General features: G+C 42.4%; 1 protein-coding gene across 9 annotated transcripts in view; it reads right to left on the bottom strand.

Annotated features, from left to right (window-relative positions):
- The window catches only part of LOC128884643 (dystrophin, isoforms A/C/F/G/H), a 572,670-nt gene that overhangs the window by 460,258 nt on the left and 96,430 nt on the right, over positions 1-15,982 (bottom strand). For all 9 annotated transcript variants that reach the window (XM_054138171.1, XM_054138189.1, XM_054138199.1 and 6 more), the window contains one exon: positions 1,518-1,729. In XM_054138171.1, coding sequence (XP_053994146.1) covers positions 1,518-1,729 — 212 coding nt within the window. The remainder of the gene's footprint in view (positions 1-1,517; positions 1,730-15,982) is intronic.

Genomic DNA, 15,982 nt, shown 5'->3' with positions numbered 1-15,982 from the left:
TGAATAATTAGGAAGAATGGAGTCGTCGAGGGAAGGACTATGCTCAATAAAATCTTTGACTTGATATACCATTATTAAGATAGCACTCATCGATGGCCCTATCAAAGAATATTACTGGACCTAAACGCAATTATAAATAATTTAAAAAAAAAAAGACTGTAGAAAAACTGGAATCACCGAGACAAGAACTATGCTTATTAAAATTAACCTTTGAATTGATATCCTACTATTAAGATGGTATTCATCTATGACTCTACCAAAAAAATGCTCGAAACCTAACATAATTTCTTTTACGTAGAATTAACGTCCAGTCGACAAAGCGTTAGGACGCATATTATAAACTAATTTTTCTTTCTCGTTGATTAAGCGGGGGCCATATTCAAGCATTATCCTTTCAACATATGAAACACCTCCTGACGCAATTTCTCGTCCGTCTTCAGATGTCCTTGCGCGCGTTTTGCACGAGCCTGGGGGGCACCCCCGGTCCGTTACCAGGTTGCCATATTCTCGTCAGTCTCTTTCCACGTCCGCTTAATTTATGAGCTTTAATTAGCCAAGGCACCCGAGGGCAGACCAGGTACCGCACTATCGTAACTAACCCTACCGCCATTGCTGTTACCTCCACCCTCTGAACCACGCTCGTCCCAGTTCGTTGTCGTTCTCGACGCCAGAAGACGACAAACTTTTGTGCCGTGCCTCATGCATGTTGGATTCGACGTCGAATTTTCGCTTCGGGGCGGCTTAATGGCAATCATTATTCTTTGGACGTTATCGTTTCGACCCCGTAGGACCGGCCTGCGACCCCTTTTGTTCCGCGGTACAGCCTGTTGCTTCGAGCGATTTAGGTGGTTATCGGTTTACTGTGGAAAATGTTGGAAACCCGTCGAAAATTTTTGGAACCCTTGTACACGGAGCACAAGCAAACCGTGTCATTGGCATACCTTGGATGCTCTCGAAGCCATGAGTCTTATCGATCGGCCACTTTGTATTTTTAAACTTGAGAATTTTCCAGAGAATTTCCTTTAAGTGTAAGTTCGAGTTATCGAAATTTTCGTAGCATAGCTTTTCGTAGCGTAGCTTTTCTTTTTATATATGAACATTGAAACTAGATTAGTTGCTCGTATTTCGTAATGAGATTGTAAATGGAAATTGGGACTATGTAACTCTTATGGGAGGATTAGAATAAATTAGATTAGATTAGTTGCTCTCAAGTAACAAACGCTTAAGGGAGGGCGCCGCGACCAAAACTAGCCAGCAGTAGGTATTGAGAGAAAATTTGGAAACTTTGAAAAATCCAAAAAAATTGTTAGAACATACTTTTGTTTACACCATTGAATTCAGCGGCAAAAACTACATAAAGTAGCTAGTTTCAAAATTATTTTTGAATAACTACTGGCTAACTAGTTTTGCTCGCGGCGCCTTCCTTTAAGACAAGTGTACGTAAATTAGGCCCTAATTCGTTAATCGACTTCTCTAATTTGTTTCGTTAAGATGCTGATAGTAGGAAGAGGACTTACCTGTAGCACCGATTTGTCAAAGCCCGCAACGAGAGCGGAAGGTGACGAAGAAGGTGAAGGTGACGTCGAGGGCAAGGAGGTTGAGACCGAGGGGCTACTGGTCGTAACGGGGGTCGAGGGTGTTGAGGGGGCAGGGGAAGGTGCCAACCCCCGAGAGCCCCCTGCAGTTGCACCCGCCGCCCCCGGTGCAGCGCCTGCACTCCTCTCGACTTCTGCAACAAGAAAGAAATACAAGTATTAGGAAAACGTTACCACCACATAACTTGCAACAATTTTTTACCATATTAAAAATGGAAATTAAAGATTTTACAAAAAAACGGGTAAAAAATGAAAAATCTCAAAATGTCGAAGTAACGGGACCAATCGGGGAACATGCTCTACAAGATGCAATAGGTTTCATCCCGATTGGTCAAGCCGTGTGGGCGTACGGAGATAACATACATAAACAAAATATATATATATATATATATATGTACATGTCGAATTGAGTAACCTCCTCCTTTTTCGAAGTCGGTTAAAAAGATGAAGTATAATCGAAATTGCCTTGTGCAACTAATCGCTGAAATGCCGCACTGAACGTGACTACAGGTATTTATGCTTATACATGGTATTTTCTCGTAAATAGAGCCGATTAATAGTTGAAACACAACGACAAGGTGAATACAGCGTCGTGGAATAATTAGATAAGTGTAATTACCGTTGGGTAATCACGGAACGAGATATACAAGACGCCAGGAGTTTCCAAGTCAAGCGAAGATCTTCGAGTTACACAAATTCTGATAACGACAAACCCAGTTTCGTGGCACAATATCGACGATGACACGGGAGCATGGAAACTGTTATCAACGAACCAGTAATTATTCCAGCCGATGTCTACAACCTCGAACTTGTTCCGTAACGGATTAGGACTTAGATACGGAGTTATGGTCTTTGACGCTGAGGGGACTATTATCGTCTCTAAATCGCAAGTGGCAACTTGAAGAAACTCGATCAAACCGGTAATCGTTTTATACGAGTGTCACTGTCGCTTCTATCCGAATTAATTAATAAAAGACAAAAATAAATTGTTTCGGATCTGATACAGGTGTTTATATATGATCATATTTTGAAATCATGGATTCTTAGCGCTTTTTATTAAACGTTCACCAAAAAAAAAAAAAAAAAGGAATATAAGAATGTATGTAGGTTCTGGAATGAGGCCAAAGGCAAACAGATTGTTGTATGAGAGTTAAGAGTCGATTAATAATATACTTCTGTAATTAAAACTAACTACTCGTAACACAAAACTCAGATCAGCCGAGAAGCGTTAATTTTCAATCCCACAACTCTTCACCCCCAATTTCTCAAAATCTATCATCCGATAACATCATCTTCCAGTCAACCATCAACCAACTCGTCAAACGCATAATAAATCACAGCTTTGATACGCGAATAACGCGATGTAGGCGTGTTAAAAACCACCGGGTGACCCATTTCAAAGGCCCCCCAAGAAAGGCTCTGCTCGCAGCCAGCAGAAGTCTTGTAATTTTCCGGCCGGCCGACAACATTGTATTCTTTCCCGAGCGCGCGACAGTGGATAATAAAAACGAGAGAGGGAACTCAGCTTGGAAGAATAAGACGAGGAAGGGGGATGAAATAGTTTCGAGGCACGTACGCCCGAGAAGGTACGATCAATTCATTGAATAGGAAAGTAACTTTCATAGTTTATAAGTTTACCCTCCGAACTCGCTTCGGATCGAGTTAGAGGAACGAAAGGAGAGGGTAAATCGAGAAGATCGCGGTTGGATCCGGGCACGAGTGCCTGCAAGAATCTTCGAAGATACGTTTAATATGATCCGACTCTGATGTAATTGAAAACTTTCCGTCGAACTCGTCCTTTTCTGTGACGCACGATTTGCGATGCCTCTCGAAAACCTGAGAAACTCCATAAATTAACCTCCCAGATAAGAAAGACGCTGAAAATATCCCCTCAGCTCCCCTCCTCCATTTAGTTTTAGCCACGTTTAACATCTTTCGTTTACGAGGAGACAATATCCCCGAGAACGTCCAATTAGAACGATACTCAATCGCGACTCCCTGATTTATTATCCCTTAACAAGCGAAACCGCCCTGGTTATTAATAATTTCGGGGCACGTTTCATCGAAAGGGAACGTACTCCCGCGGTCGGGACGTAAACAGTATTAAACCTGGCCAAAAGTAAAGTCAGGAGAGGAGAGACCAGTCCCCAGATACCGTTTTATTACTCCTGTTTCAGTGGCGGAAATTCTCAAGTCTTCCGTGTTTACTGCCTTCATATCTGGCTTCGTGTTTGGACGGATTAATCTCGTTAACGGTTAGACCCCTAGAAGACTGGAGACGTCGTCAGACTCGCCATACCGGTTGCGCGCCCGTACAACTGTTAAGTATATGTGCATTATTATAGATAATAAAGTATGTGAGCGTTTACAAGATTCCTCGTGGTTGGAACTATCGACAAACCGTATGCACGTTGCGTGTGCGTTTGCCGAGAATCGAGAACGATTTATTGGAGCATTCGCCGTGTCTTCGAATTGTTACCAACTTCTGGTCTTGTGGAGAAACACGCCAGTTCCGTCGATTGATTTAAGCAATTCGAGTTATTACAGAGAGAGAAGTCAGAGTTGAGAGAAATTACTGTGCCGGGAATGAGGGGAACGTGTCTACAACAGTCTCGTTGCATCATTTTTAAACGAATTCGAAGTTTCTTTCGCTGTGAGACCAACACGAATACATTACTGTTGAAAACCGTTCTAGTTTCATTTTTTCACAAGATAGCGTATACGTCTTAATTATATAATGTCTCTGATAACCAATAACAATATCGATGGCGTTTGACAGCACCATTAACCTGAAATATCAAACTAATCCCTTGCAAGTTATTTGCAGAAAAAAAAACACGACCCGTAGAAGGTTAAGAACCATCGAGTCCATTGCTGTGAACGTCCATCATTCCGAAAATGAATAACAACGCCCACCACTATTTCGCGAACTTTCTATCCCCTGCAATTCCTTTACATAAATGCCTCCCTTTATTCCAATTACAGACTGCCTCCGAGGGTTTTTACTCACAAAAACAGCCAATATCTCGCGAGTGATAATCAACCCGGAGCATTCCTTAGATGTCCTCGAGGCTCCCGTAAATTTAAACGAATTACGCTTAACGTGGGTGTACCGCACGCAAATATTTGACTTTCGCGAAGAAATTCGTGCCGGTAAGATAAATTCCTGAGCTTCATTTCGGCCCAGAAGTTCGCTTTAACCGCGCGACTATTTTCTTTCTCGATTAACCAGAACGACTCTCGAGCCTTCGTCCCGAGGACACACCTCCTCGCAGTTCAACAAATGGATTAAGATATATTGCCCGGTGCTCGAGAAACGTTTCTTCGGCCGTGGAAAGTTCTCCGCGGCTCGCGAGTAATTATGCAGAGCAAACGAGTTTCCCTCGTTTCGTCTCGCTTCCATCGATTCGCGAGTTCCCCGGCGTCGCTACCGTTTCTGTTGTTGGCCGCGGTCGGAGTGTAACGAAATTCAGCAATAAAACGAGCGCCACCGCCGGTTGTTAAGATAATGTCTCGGGCCTGGCGATGTCGGGAGCGCGAAGCTCCGCGAATAAAAATATAATGGCTTTCATAAAAGTGGAACCCGGGCGCTTCGTACGCGACTCGCGATCTCCAGATACGTATTTCGTTATTATGCCCATCGGGCGCGTTCTAGAGTTCTTCGCCAGGCATTTGTGTACCTTGGTATTCGATGGCGTGTCGACGGGGACGTTTTCATGACCGATTTCGTACGGCGAAACCGTTCCAGGGGAAGTCGGTGATTTATGACGCAGTTGGGGCTGCCATCTCCGAATCGTTAGAAAAGAGCAGGCGAGCTACTCTTTGACGGATAATGGCTGGGAAACTCGAGAGGGAATGGTTCATTTGTGCTGGGAATTTTCATTGTTCCGCCATTTATTTTTCTTTGAATTCTAAATGTCTGAAATTCTGAAACTCAAAGAATTCTGAATTTCTTTTTCCAGAATTCTTTGAAAAGTATACATTTTGAAAGTAGTTCTATATTTTGAATATTTTAAACATAGAAATTAATTCTGCGCATTTCCGAGGCAAACTTATTATTTATTTGTAAAGAAAAATCGCACAAGTTTTAACCTTCCCTCCATCACGCATCCCAAGAGAGCACATATTTATAATTGTGAAACTAAATGTTGAAGGTACGTGTGTTTCATTGCCACGAAGGTTGGACAATTTCGAACAAATTTCCTTACTTTTCACAGAACTATTTTAAAGCATACATTACGAAAGTCCAACAAGTAGCTCGCCAAGAATACGAGATTCGTGTACCAGAAGTAGCTCGTATACTCCTCAAGTTTGGCGACCGGCGTTTCAGACCGTATGAAACTTTGATAAAGCACGAGAAATTCAGCACGCAAGAGTGGACGATTGTATCCGAAAAATATGGGTAAGTAAAGCAGCTAAATTCGCCGGATAAATATATCCGGCAACGGTAAATGCACATGCTCGTGACAGATTTATCGAGGTGGTTCCAGTTACGTGCTCAGCCCTCTGCAGGAAATGAGACAGATGTAGAAATATTGGTAATAACATAAAGGCCAAGCCACCTTTATCGCTCCAAAAAATCTCTGTTTCTTTTAACGGTACGATCGAACTGAAAAGAAATTGTTCGCTTACGAGGAATGCTGCGATTGACAGATAATTGGCACTGCTGTATTTCTTGAGATTTGCTTGAGATCGGACTGCGAGTCTGACAGAGTCATAGAAAGGGTCAAATTTTTAACGACTTAATACGTAACTGGTTAATGGCGTTGTAAGAAAACGATTTATTATAACAGATTAACACAAATGCACAAAGTCTAAAAAACGTACGTATTACCAACAAATTGGTCAGAGAAAACAAAAATTACTTTAAAATTGTATTAGAATAATTAAACACGACGTCCTCCAGTCCTGGTTTAATTTATTGCTTCGGGTGTTATCGAACATTACTTTTATATACTTAGTTAAATTAACAAGGAAGCAATGTCACAGGATTCATAGGCTGATACGAAACTCCACGATACAGGCGCGTCCACGGGTACGTGCGTGCACCTGTACTCCTACAGAATGGAACAAACTTTCCAAACAGGTAAGACATAGGACATGCCCACGCTAGTCCGATGTATTCGCGAAGTTCTATCACAAGTTGGCCCCAACCGCTAAGTCCTTCACACGTTCCGAAGTTGGATAGTCTCCGAACTAGTCGGGCAACTTGAGTTACACGCTAAATACATAATAACAATGCTCGCGTAAAGCCTCCGCCCTCCCGAACCTCTTTCGCGCTTCTCTATCCCGTTAGATTATGCTAATCACGAGGGAAATCCCGCTGGCAGGAGAAACAGAAAGCATGTGCTACGCTTAAAATTCACCTCGCCTTTTATTCTTTAAGGGCTTTCGAGGGTGACGCGGAGTCATACGTGACTCGTATCGCGAGATGGTATTCTTTCCAAAGGAACGAAAGATAAAAATACAAATTCCCAAGAGCGACAAAATACTGGGAATAATGGCGAATATTTAGGAGATGTCTTCGTGGTGGGTTCATGGAAAAATTCAGAAGCCCGCGGGGTTACAAGAGACTGCACGGTGAAGACGATGTCGAGAAATTTCAGACTTCCTGCTCGAGTTTCCGAATAATTACTTTGAGAGCAGACCATCGTCCGAAGGAGGAACAGACTAAGAAATGTTGATAAAGTGGGCAATGATATTTCGATATTTACGAAATCTGTACGTATTTATGGCGTACAGTAATATAGAAAACATACAAAAAAAATACATAATGTATGTCGAAGTAATCTACAATTAATGTAATAATATTATTATTTCGATTTGCCATAAGTGCACATACCTTTTTGTTATGTTTAACATGTATCGTATTTATTACATCAGCCTGTATCATAACTGCATAAAATTCGCAGTTACTAATGATAGACCAGAGAATTACTCGAATACCAAATCAACACGAGTACTAACCACTTACCATTTACACTCGTGCAATAAATAACTACAGATTTCGAATTCCTAGAACACTTTAAATTTTGATTTTCGTTTCCCAAAAATAGCCCTTTTCGACGCCGTCCTCTCGAGCTGGAATACATCGAAGACCTGCGCATGGTTTCTCCTTTAATTTCGAATTGCAACGCGGAGTCTGTTCCACGAAACGCCACCGAAAGCGAGGGTGCTTTCTGAAGAGGACATTCGTAACACTTGTCGTCGCAGCAGCTGCCAAGAGGGAGTTATTGCTCTCGTAACAACGGCAACAGGGGTGGAACTTTTCCAACATCGTACCGTCAACGGGAATCACACGCTTGCCCAACGTCGGTCTTTGAAAACGCGTCAGCTCTTTATCAAAGCTAACAAGAAGCGTCGACTCCCACGTCGGTTCTAGCTGAGTGCTTGTCGCTGGAGAAATTCATCTTTTCGCGCGGCCGTCGTAAATAAAAGCCCTTGTCCGACGACTTGGGCACCAACCGCCGATCGATGCATGCGCTGGAGGGGTGTAAACCCGCGATGAAATAGGCGGTGCGTGTTTTAAAATTGCGAAACTCCGTGACTTTGGAAGTTCTGGATACGCTTTCGAGCGAAACCGACAGGAGTGGTAACCGAATATTGTTATTGCTGGCGCGAAGGCACCTGCTACCCCTGGCTATCGGATGGTTTCTGACATAAATGTCGGCAAGTGTTCGGTGATTGGTTAGCTTTAAGTCTAAGCCAACGCGTATTATGCTATATATTTATGAATTCTTTGTTTCATAAACAAGCAAATTTGGCTTAATTAATGTTACTTTGGTTTCTATCTTTTTAATTACGATGATTATAAAGTGAGATCTAGTAAAATAGAATGATGTAAGGATGATTAAAGACAAATAACATTAGGGAAATGAAAGTATGTATGAAGCATGAAGAGAGAACCGATTAAAGACAAGCCTCTTATAAGCCTCGAATAAGCCTTTACAAAAATATAAGATGCAGAATTGTTTATGCAGCTAAAAAGAGGATGGTACTTTGTGCAAAAATGTAAAATGAAAGTTTTTCATACGAGGTTTTGTTTTACAGAAAATTTGTAGAGTGCATGTGCGCGTTTGAATACGACTTGTCTGACAATTAGTTGTTATTTCTACTTCTGTTAGAGTTTATAAACATTAAGGGTGCCGTTATTTAATCTAATATATATCTATGTCTCTTTTCTAGCTTATTAAAAGATAGAAAGATCGCCACAGAGTAAACGATACCACTCTGTTGCGGTTACATACACCGGCGCAAGTAGAAATAACCGATATTGGTCAGACATGCCAGATGCATGCTACTCAATCGTATACACGTCCCATTAATTTTCAATACTGGATTTTCGTATAACACTGCCTCGTTTAATAAGAATGTATTCTACATTTTGCCCCACAATAGTTAAACATTACGCAGCTTTAGCATTAATACAGGCTATCCTACAATTAACGTTCACTTTTCTTAAGACTGGTGGTTGAATATATTTGAAATACAGTATTTTGTATTGCTTCTTTTTCATCAAGTCTCAACCATGCTGAATTAACCTACTTCTATCCTTTCGAAACTACTGCTCCAACAGTGTTTTCCAGACTCCCCCGAAAAACCTCCATCGCGAGCAGAAATGACGTAACCCCAGTCTGTAATTAAGCAACAACAATCACGAACAGTTCGCCGGAACTATAGTAACAAATGTATACGTCAATGTTTCGCCTCCGTCGCAGTACCAGTCGCAGCGACGATTCGCAATAAACAACGCTCCTGCCGGAGCTTTTGATAAAAACAACAGAAAGCCCGTCTGGAACTCGCAGAACCGTCTATAGAATTACCAGCGCCCTACTCCAACCGTACAATTCACGCCCTTTCTAACTCACGTTACAAACCAAACAGAGATCTAACTTTTTCAATTCGGAGTATTCTGTACCAAGCAAGATGTAACAGAAGTTTGTTGTATATTTATATTGTTAAATAGATTACTAACAAGTGTATAGACGAGTTTCTTTTTTAACCCTCTATGCGTCGAATTTGTTTTTTTCTGGAGACAACTTGCAAGGCAATTACTTTGATGTATCAGGTTGATGGCGCTGTCAACGATCATCAATATCATTATTAGTTATCACTAGACTGCTGGTTTTATGTATTTATGATATAAACTAATATTAATAAACATATACTAAATAAACATAACCAAAAGGCACGTGTACTCATGCAAAATTAAATAACAATATCATAATAATAATAATTGTAGAATATTTTCAACATATGTTATTTACATTTTGCGTATATTTTCTATATTACTGCACGTCATAATTGCATATAATCCGCAGTCTAGTTATCAGAGACATTACATAATTAGGATGTATACGTCATCTTCAAAAAAAAAAAAAAAAAAAAAATTATTAACTAAAATATCAATGTATTAGTATGTGACCTGAAAATTACACGGGCCCATAGAGGGTTAAATTCTCTTTCCTCGCTTTTGAAGAAAAAAGCTGGTTAATAACCAAATCAGGGATACCAAAATTCTGTCAACTCAGGGAACTGACATACTGTTTTGAGATGGATGTAATGGTGATTCAAAACTCTGTATTCCCACGAAAATATATGAAATCGCGGTCGAGTTGAGTCTACTTCCCTAAGTGATCCGAGTCGGTATTTGCATGGGATGCATCGAGTAGTGAACGCGTACAAATTGATCTCCCAGACCGAAGCAAGCGTTGGAAACGAAAGAAGCGTTGCACCGAAAGCGACTACGGTTCAAGAAGCTCGAGCAATTAATATTAAAAGCGTTTCCTTTTTCCCTCGTCCAAGCAAAGCTCGCGTCGACATAAGGCCGTCCCTGGGACCGCGTGCCGCGATTTGCTTCCCCGCGCAGGGAGGAAGGCGAGCTCGTGGCCACGGGTGAAAACAAGAGAGGGAAAGAAGCAGGGGAGGGGGCGGAGAGGGGGCAGACAGAAATCCCTTGTTAGCGGCAGGGTGGGTCCGTCGAGACAAGTGCCGCGGGTGGTTCCGCGGTGAAAAATAGGACGAATTTGCAGCGAGAAACATCAATTCACGGTGGCAGCAGTTTTATTCCGTCGTGGCGGCCAAGGGAGTGAGACGGGGCGAGAAAGTGGCGAGGAGAGAAAGCGGCCAGGGGTACTTGAAGCCCACTTCCTGGTGAAAAATAGGAAAGCACCGCTGCTGAGCTTAGCTCCGCCGTCCGTTCCTCTGTCCGCCTGTCTGCCGAGAGGATAAGTGATGCGACAGTACGGCCAGGATCCGAGGGAACCGGAGCACCTCGACGCGGAGGTGCCCTTGTCCGTGGAAACGTCGTAGTCGCGGGAAAAGTGGGGATAGCCAGTGAATGAGAGTGATAGATTGCGCGACTCCGTCCTCTGACACTCTTCCACCAAAGGGCAGCACGCCCATTGTGCTCCGCGAACACGGAAACCCGACCGTCGGACAATCCAGACTTCCGTTCGGCTAAACGGGGCCATCCTTGATCCCCCTGCTCGACGCTCCTGTTTGTTTCCTTCTCAGGACTTTATATTCGGCCTCTGCGGCCGGAACAAAGCGGCGAGTTTTGTCGCCCGGGAATAACACTGTCGGGATCACAGGACGGCGAGGATTTTCCTGGTCGACGGGTAATGTGCAATTGGCCGCGATGGAGGAGCGAACTTGGAAGCCCGCCGATTGATCCGAACGATTTTTGGGGGGCTCCCAAGGGTATGCGGGAATATTACGATTCGGGAGGTGGTCGTGGCAATGGGGCTATGCTCATCGTAATTATACCGAGTGAATTCGTAACAAAAATGATGAAAGAAAGAGTGCTTTGTTTGAGAGGTGAGGCCACTCCAGATATTTCAAAAAATCGATTTTTTTGTTTGTTAATATGTTACCTTAAAGCTTTAAGAATAAGAGAAACAATATTTCATAGCCCGGGGAAATCTCAAAGAGGTCGTTCTCGAATGTTATACCAAGGCATCTTGGAAAACGGTATTTTCAAATTTCCACACGCTGTCCACTAACTTTTGCAATGTATTTACAGAAAATGTCCAGTTTTTTGTTCTAGTTTGAAATCTTGGGTACTGAAGACGCCATTTTAGAAGAAAAACATATAAAAAAATTTGTTTTTTTTTTTACATTAGTATCCATTTAATAAAATACCCTATTTGTATTTTTCATTGCTTGTAATAAATTTCTGAAAAAAAATCTCGAACTCGGCTTATTTTTGAGGGACCTGGTGCGGTCCTTACCTCTTAAGACGAAGCGGAAAATTTGGCCAACGTAACGGAGAAGAGTTTCACTGAAAATCACGGCGAACGAGGGCGGGTATTAACAGGAAGCCTCGCGTTTTAAGCTCACGTCGCGAAGTTAGTATTCTTCATGGTAGCGGGCGCTTTATTTTAATTCGCCGGTGAAGTTTCAACCGTGGCGCGATTCGTTGCGGGCGCGAAGGGAAGAGTAACTCCTGCCCAGTTTATCCGCGAAAATCTTTTAATCCTGTCGCCTCCTGTCTCGTTCGTCAAGATTTTATCGATTCATTTACATTCGTATCGACGCCGTGGCATCCATTTGTTTTATTGACGACGATTTGTCTGGCTCGGGCGGGCATGACCGCTTGCACGGAATTCGGGCACGGGCAGCGCTTTCCACGTCGACGATTTACGCGCTTTATTTCGCATTTCGCGACAGAGGAAACGCGCACTCCCTAATTACTCTGATTCACTAATGACTGTATAATGGGAATCGTTTTACCGACCCGTGTTTCAATTTCCATCTCCCCGTCGATGGGAGCTACGCGCTTTTCGTCCGCGATTCCTCTTTTTCATTTAACACGATGACCGTCCCATACTCGTTAAAATTTCCACGAGGATACAAATTTACAATGGTCATTATTCGATTTTTGTCTCGTACTCTTGTAATGTTTTTTTTTTGGGGGGAGGGGAAGCGTCGAAGATTAAAGGTTCTTCGACGAGGAGTTTTAGGATTTTCGTCTCTCGGCCTAACCTAATCCTAATCTTTCGATGTGTGTACTGTATACTTCACCGGTGTTTTTAAAAACTTTTCCGTTATATTGTTAATAAATAATTGGGAAATCAGAATTCCTTGTAACCTGAAGAATGACGTTTTATTAATAATGTAGGTGCTTTAGCTACTCCAAAGTTGACCATTTGTTAACATTCATTGTCAAGGTCAAGCAGAACGAGCCCAGAATGTTAACTCGATCGACTCTATCAATCGCCAGTTCGAGGCAAGTTGAGAACCCCCTTTGTAGCACGACTCTCATAAGAAGCGTACAATGTTGACGACAACAATGCCTAATTCGAAGGGGGAGGAGAACGGTGTGTGAAGTTTTCTCGCTCGAATGAAAGCCCGTTACCTATTCCATCGAAAGGGAAAAGGGAAAGAGCGAAAGGAAAAAAGGAAAAGGGACCGTGCTTTTCTCCCCGTGGAACCATCACGGCAAAGGACGAATTAATCTGGCTTCACGCAGAGCGAGCGGCCCTTTTGCCCCGCGTTTTCGATGTAATTGAATCTCTCGTCTTTGCCAAGGCAATTGTTCCGCCCCTCTCGCCCGCCACGCTGAGAATTCGGGGGCTGCTCTCTTACCGCGAGAAATTAATCTTCTCTTCCGCAGAAACACTACTTCCACTGGGAAAAAAACACGAGTAATGGATCTCTATTCTCGATCGGAGCACAGAACGTTCACGCAGGTCTCCGAGAGCTTTATTCGTAGATTAGAAGGCGAATTTCGGAGAAGAATGTGTTTAACACCTTGGTCTCTACGTCACCCATATGAGGGAGACAGAGATTCTTATTAAGGAATTAAAAAAATTAATTCGGAAGTAATTGATTTCTATCGATGAAAATGAATCTGAATAAAATTTGTGAATATTATGAGGTTAAAAAAAATAAGTACCATAACAAATGCTAGGTTACGCAGTTTCCTATTCTCTCGAAACAAAATTTTAACCGCGCAGAGATCTTCGCTAGTATCAGCTTGGCGATGAACGTGCTAATAGAAACTGGTGTATTCGCGACAAATATTAAAGTAATTACTTTTACTGATCTCTTCCTCGTAAAACGACGTTTTAAGTAACCGTGCACTGCTCTTGCGCTTCCCAAGCTCGATAGAAAGTAGATTCCCTGAACGAGCTTCTATCGGCGCTGGCGGGATGATCTTCTACGGGGAAACGTTGGATAATTCAGAAACGATTACCCATTTTACATCGAACATCTTATCTCAAGGAAGAACACGTTCTCCCCGGAACCGATACTCTCGACTACCCGTTGCGTTCGAAGTTCGAGGCAGTCTTAAAGAAAGGATTAAGGGGGATGGCTTGATGTACAACTCTTACAAATGTTGCCTACTGATATGCCAAAAACGTGCACATGATATAATCAAGTTTATGATTCCGATCAGAGAAGATTTTTTTATTATTTGCATTTTCGATAACGTATCAGATGAAACAAAAAATCAAGGGGGTCAGAAAGTAATGTCGTTTCTGCGAATGTCGATACTTGTTTATCATTTATCAGCTCACCGTGTGACAATCGATTTTTATCGTTCAGGTATTGAAAATTTGCACGCTAAATGGCAAACGGTTGTTGATAACGAGGACAGTTACATAATCGATTAAAAATAACAACATATTATAAATTTATTTGTAAAAGAATTTACTTTCTGGCCCCCCTAATAGAATAAAAGTTCTCTAATATGCCCTCGTTTCCATTACCACTTCATATTCATATCAACTACTTCACCATAGTAGCGTGTATTCTACTCGTTTCCTCGAACCTGAAATCTCGGAATCGATCAACCGATCATTTCGAACGCCCCATAGTCTTTCTAACCCGCAGAAAAATGCAAATGGCCAGGTCGGAATAGCGTCGGAAAATCACGAGCACCTTTCCAGGGCGCAGAAAGAAGAGGGAGCCGAGAGCTACCGACGAAACTCCATTAAACCTTATCATATTAGGATAATAGGATTGCTTTTATTACAATGTCCTCGAACCAGGATTTCTGTTTATCAGCGAAAGACACTCCCTTCTCGTTCTTCCAGATACTTTCCTCGGGAGGAAACTCGTGGACGATGCCCCAACGATAGACGAGGGGGGCCGAGGGTTGACACCCCCCCCCAACCCCACGAGAGAAAAATTACTTTCACGTCAAGTCGTGACGGAAATGCCGGAGCAAAAGATTGTAAAATTACAGGGCGCATTTAAATATTCCAGAACCCCGTCCCGGAAAGTTTACCGGTGACAGCGCGTCTTCGTCCCGAACGACAGCGTTGCACTCGCAACTTTTAACGTAAAAGATGGCACCTGCAGGTCGAAATTGCTCGGGATTTAATAAATCGAGGCGTCCTCGAAACACCGTGGAAAGTTGTACCGAGCATGGAGACAAGAGCGAGGCGTCTTGAAAGAAAAGAAGTGGAAAGCGGAGGAGAAATAATTCAGAATGAAAAAAGAAACGAAGAACAGCGTCGCATTTGAAGTATTTTATAATTTTCTTTTCGTTATTGAAGGGAATACCATAAGTTACAGTATATGGAAACGTACTTGTTCCAGAATTAGGTGAAAAGCAATATCGTAAACATTGAGACACGACCGAAGCGTTCACTGCACAAATCGATTAACTCCATCAGTCACATAATAATTGTAACATTACTAACGATTATTTTTAGGCTATTCTTTCTTACTAATTTTACATACCGTTATATGAAAGCTGCATCTGTATTTATGCGTTCTACAATATTTATTTGAATGTATATTATAAAGGAAACGTTAAAAAACAATATAACTCGATCAATATTAACTCGTGTTTTTTATCTTCGACTTAAATTCTGTACCACGAGCCTCACTCGTCGTTGCAGGCCAAAGGGTTAACATAGAAACAGTTTACCGGTGCCGGAAAGTCACGACGCCGTTTCACGCGGTCTCGTTCCCGTTTGAAAGCTCGGTCAAAAACGCGTGCGTATCGCGAGGCACTTTGCAGCGCCTAATACATCTTTCAGCGCGTTTCATAAACGATAAAAGAAAATGAAAAACGTTCCCCGGGACGGGGACCAGCTGTAGAGTAAAAGGCGCCGCAGCAGAACTCCTTCATCTCGCTCGTCGACAAAGAATATAAATCATATGCTTAAGGAAGTGGTTTGGCGGGACGTAGGTTCTTTTTGTAAGGAAGATTACGGTGCAAAGGACTTTCCTCATTTTTCTCAGCACCGGCCCCGAATTAACATATTCATAAGATATTTATCAAGGTATCTCTTTGACACCCGTTTTATAAACGCGCCGCTTATGAAACGTATAAATTAGACCCATCGGATCCAAAGTTTTAACATTAAGAGGACGGCAAAAATAGAAACGCGTCGAGCTCTTGTGGCTTGTCCCACGGTCCCTTCGTT

This window comes from Hylaeus volcanicus, chromosome 1 (genome assembly GCF_026283585.1).
Source record: "Hylaeus volcanicus isolate JK05 chromosome 1, UHH_iyHylVolc1.0_haploid, whole genome shotgun sequence".
Lineage (NCBI taxonomy): Eukaryota > Metazoa > Arthropoda > Insecta > Hymenoptera > Colletidae > Hylaeus > Hylaeus volcanicus.
Note: the sequence above shows the minus strand (reverse complement) of the source record. Positions and strands in the feature narration are given on the sequence as shown.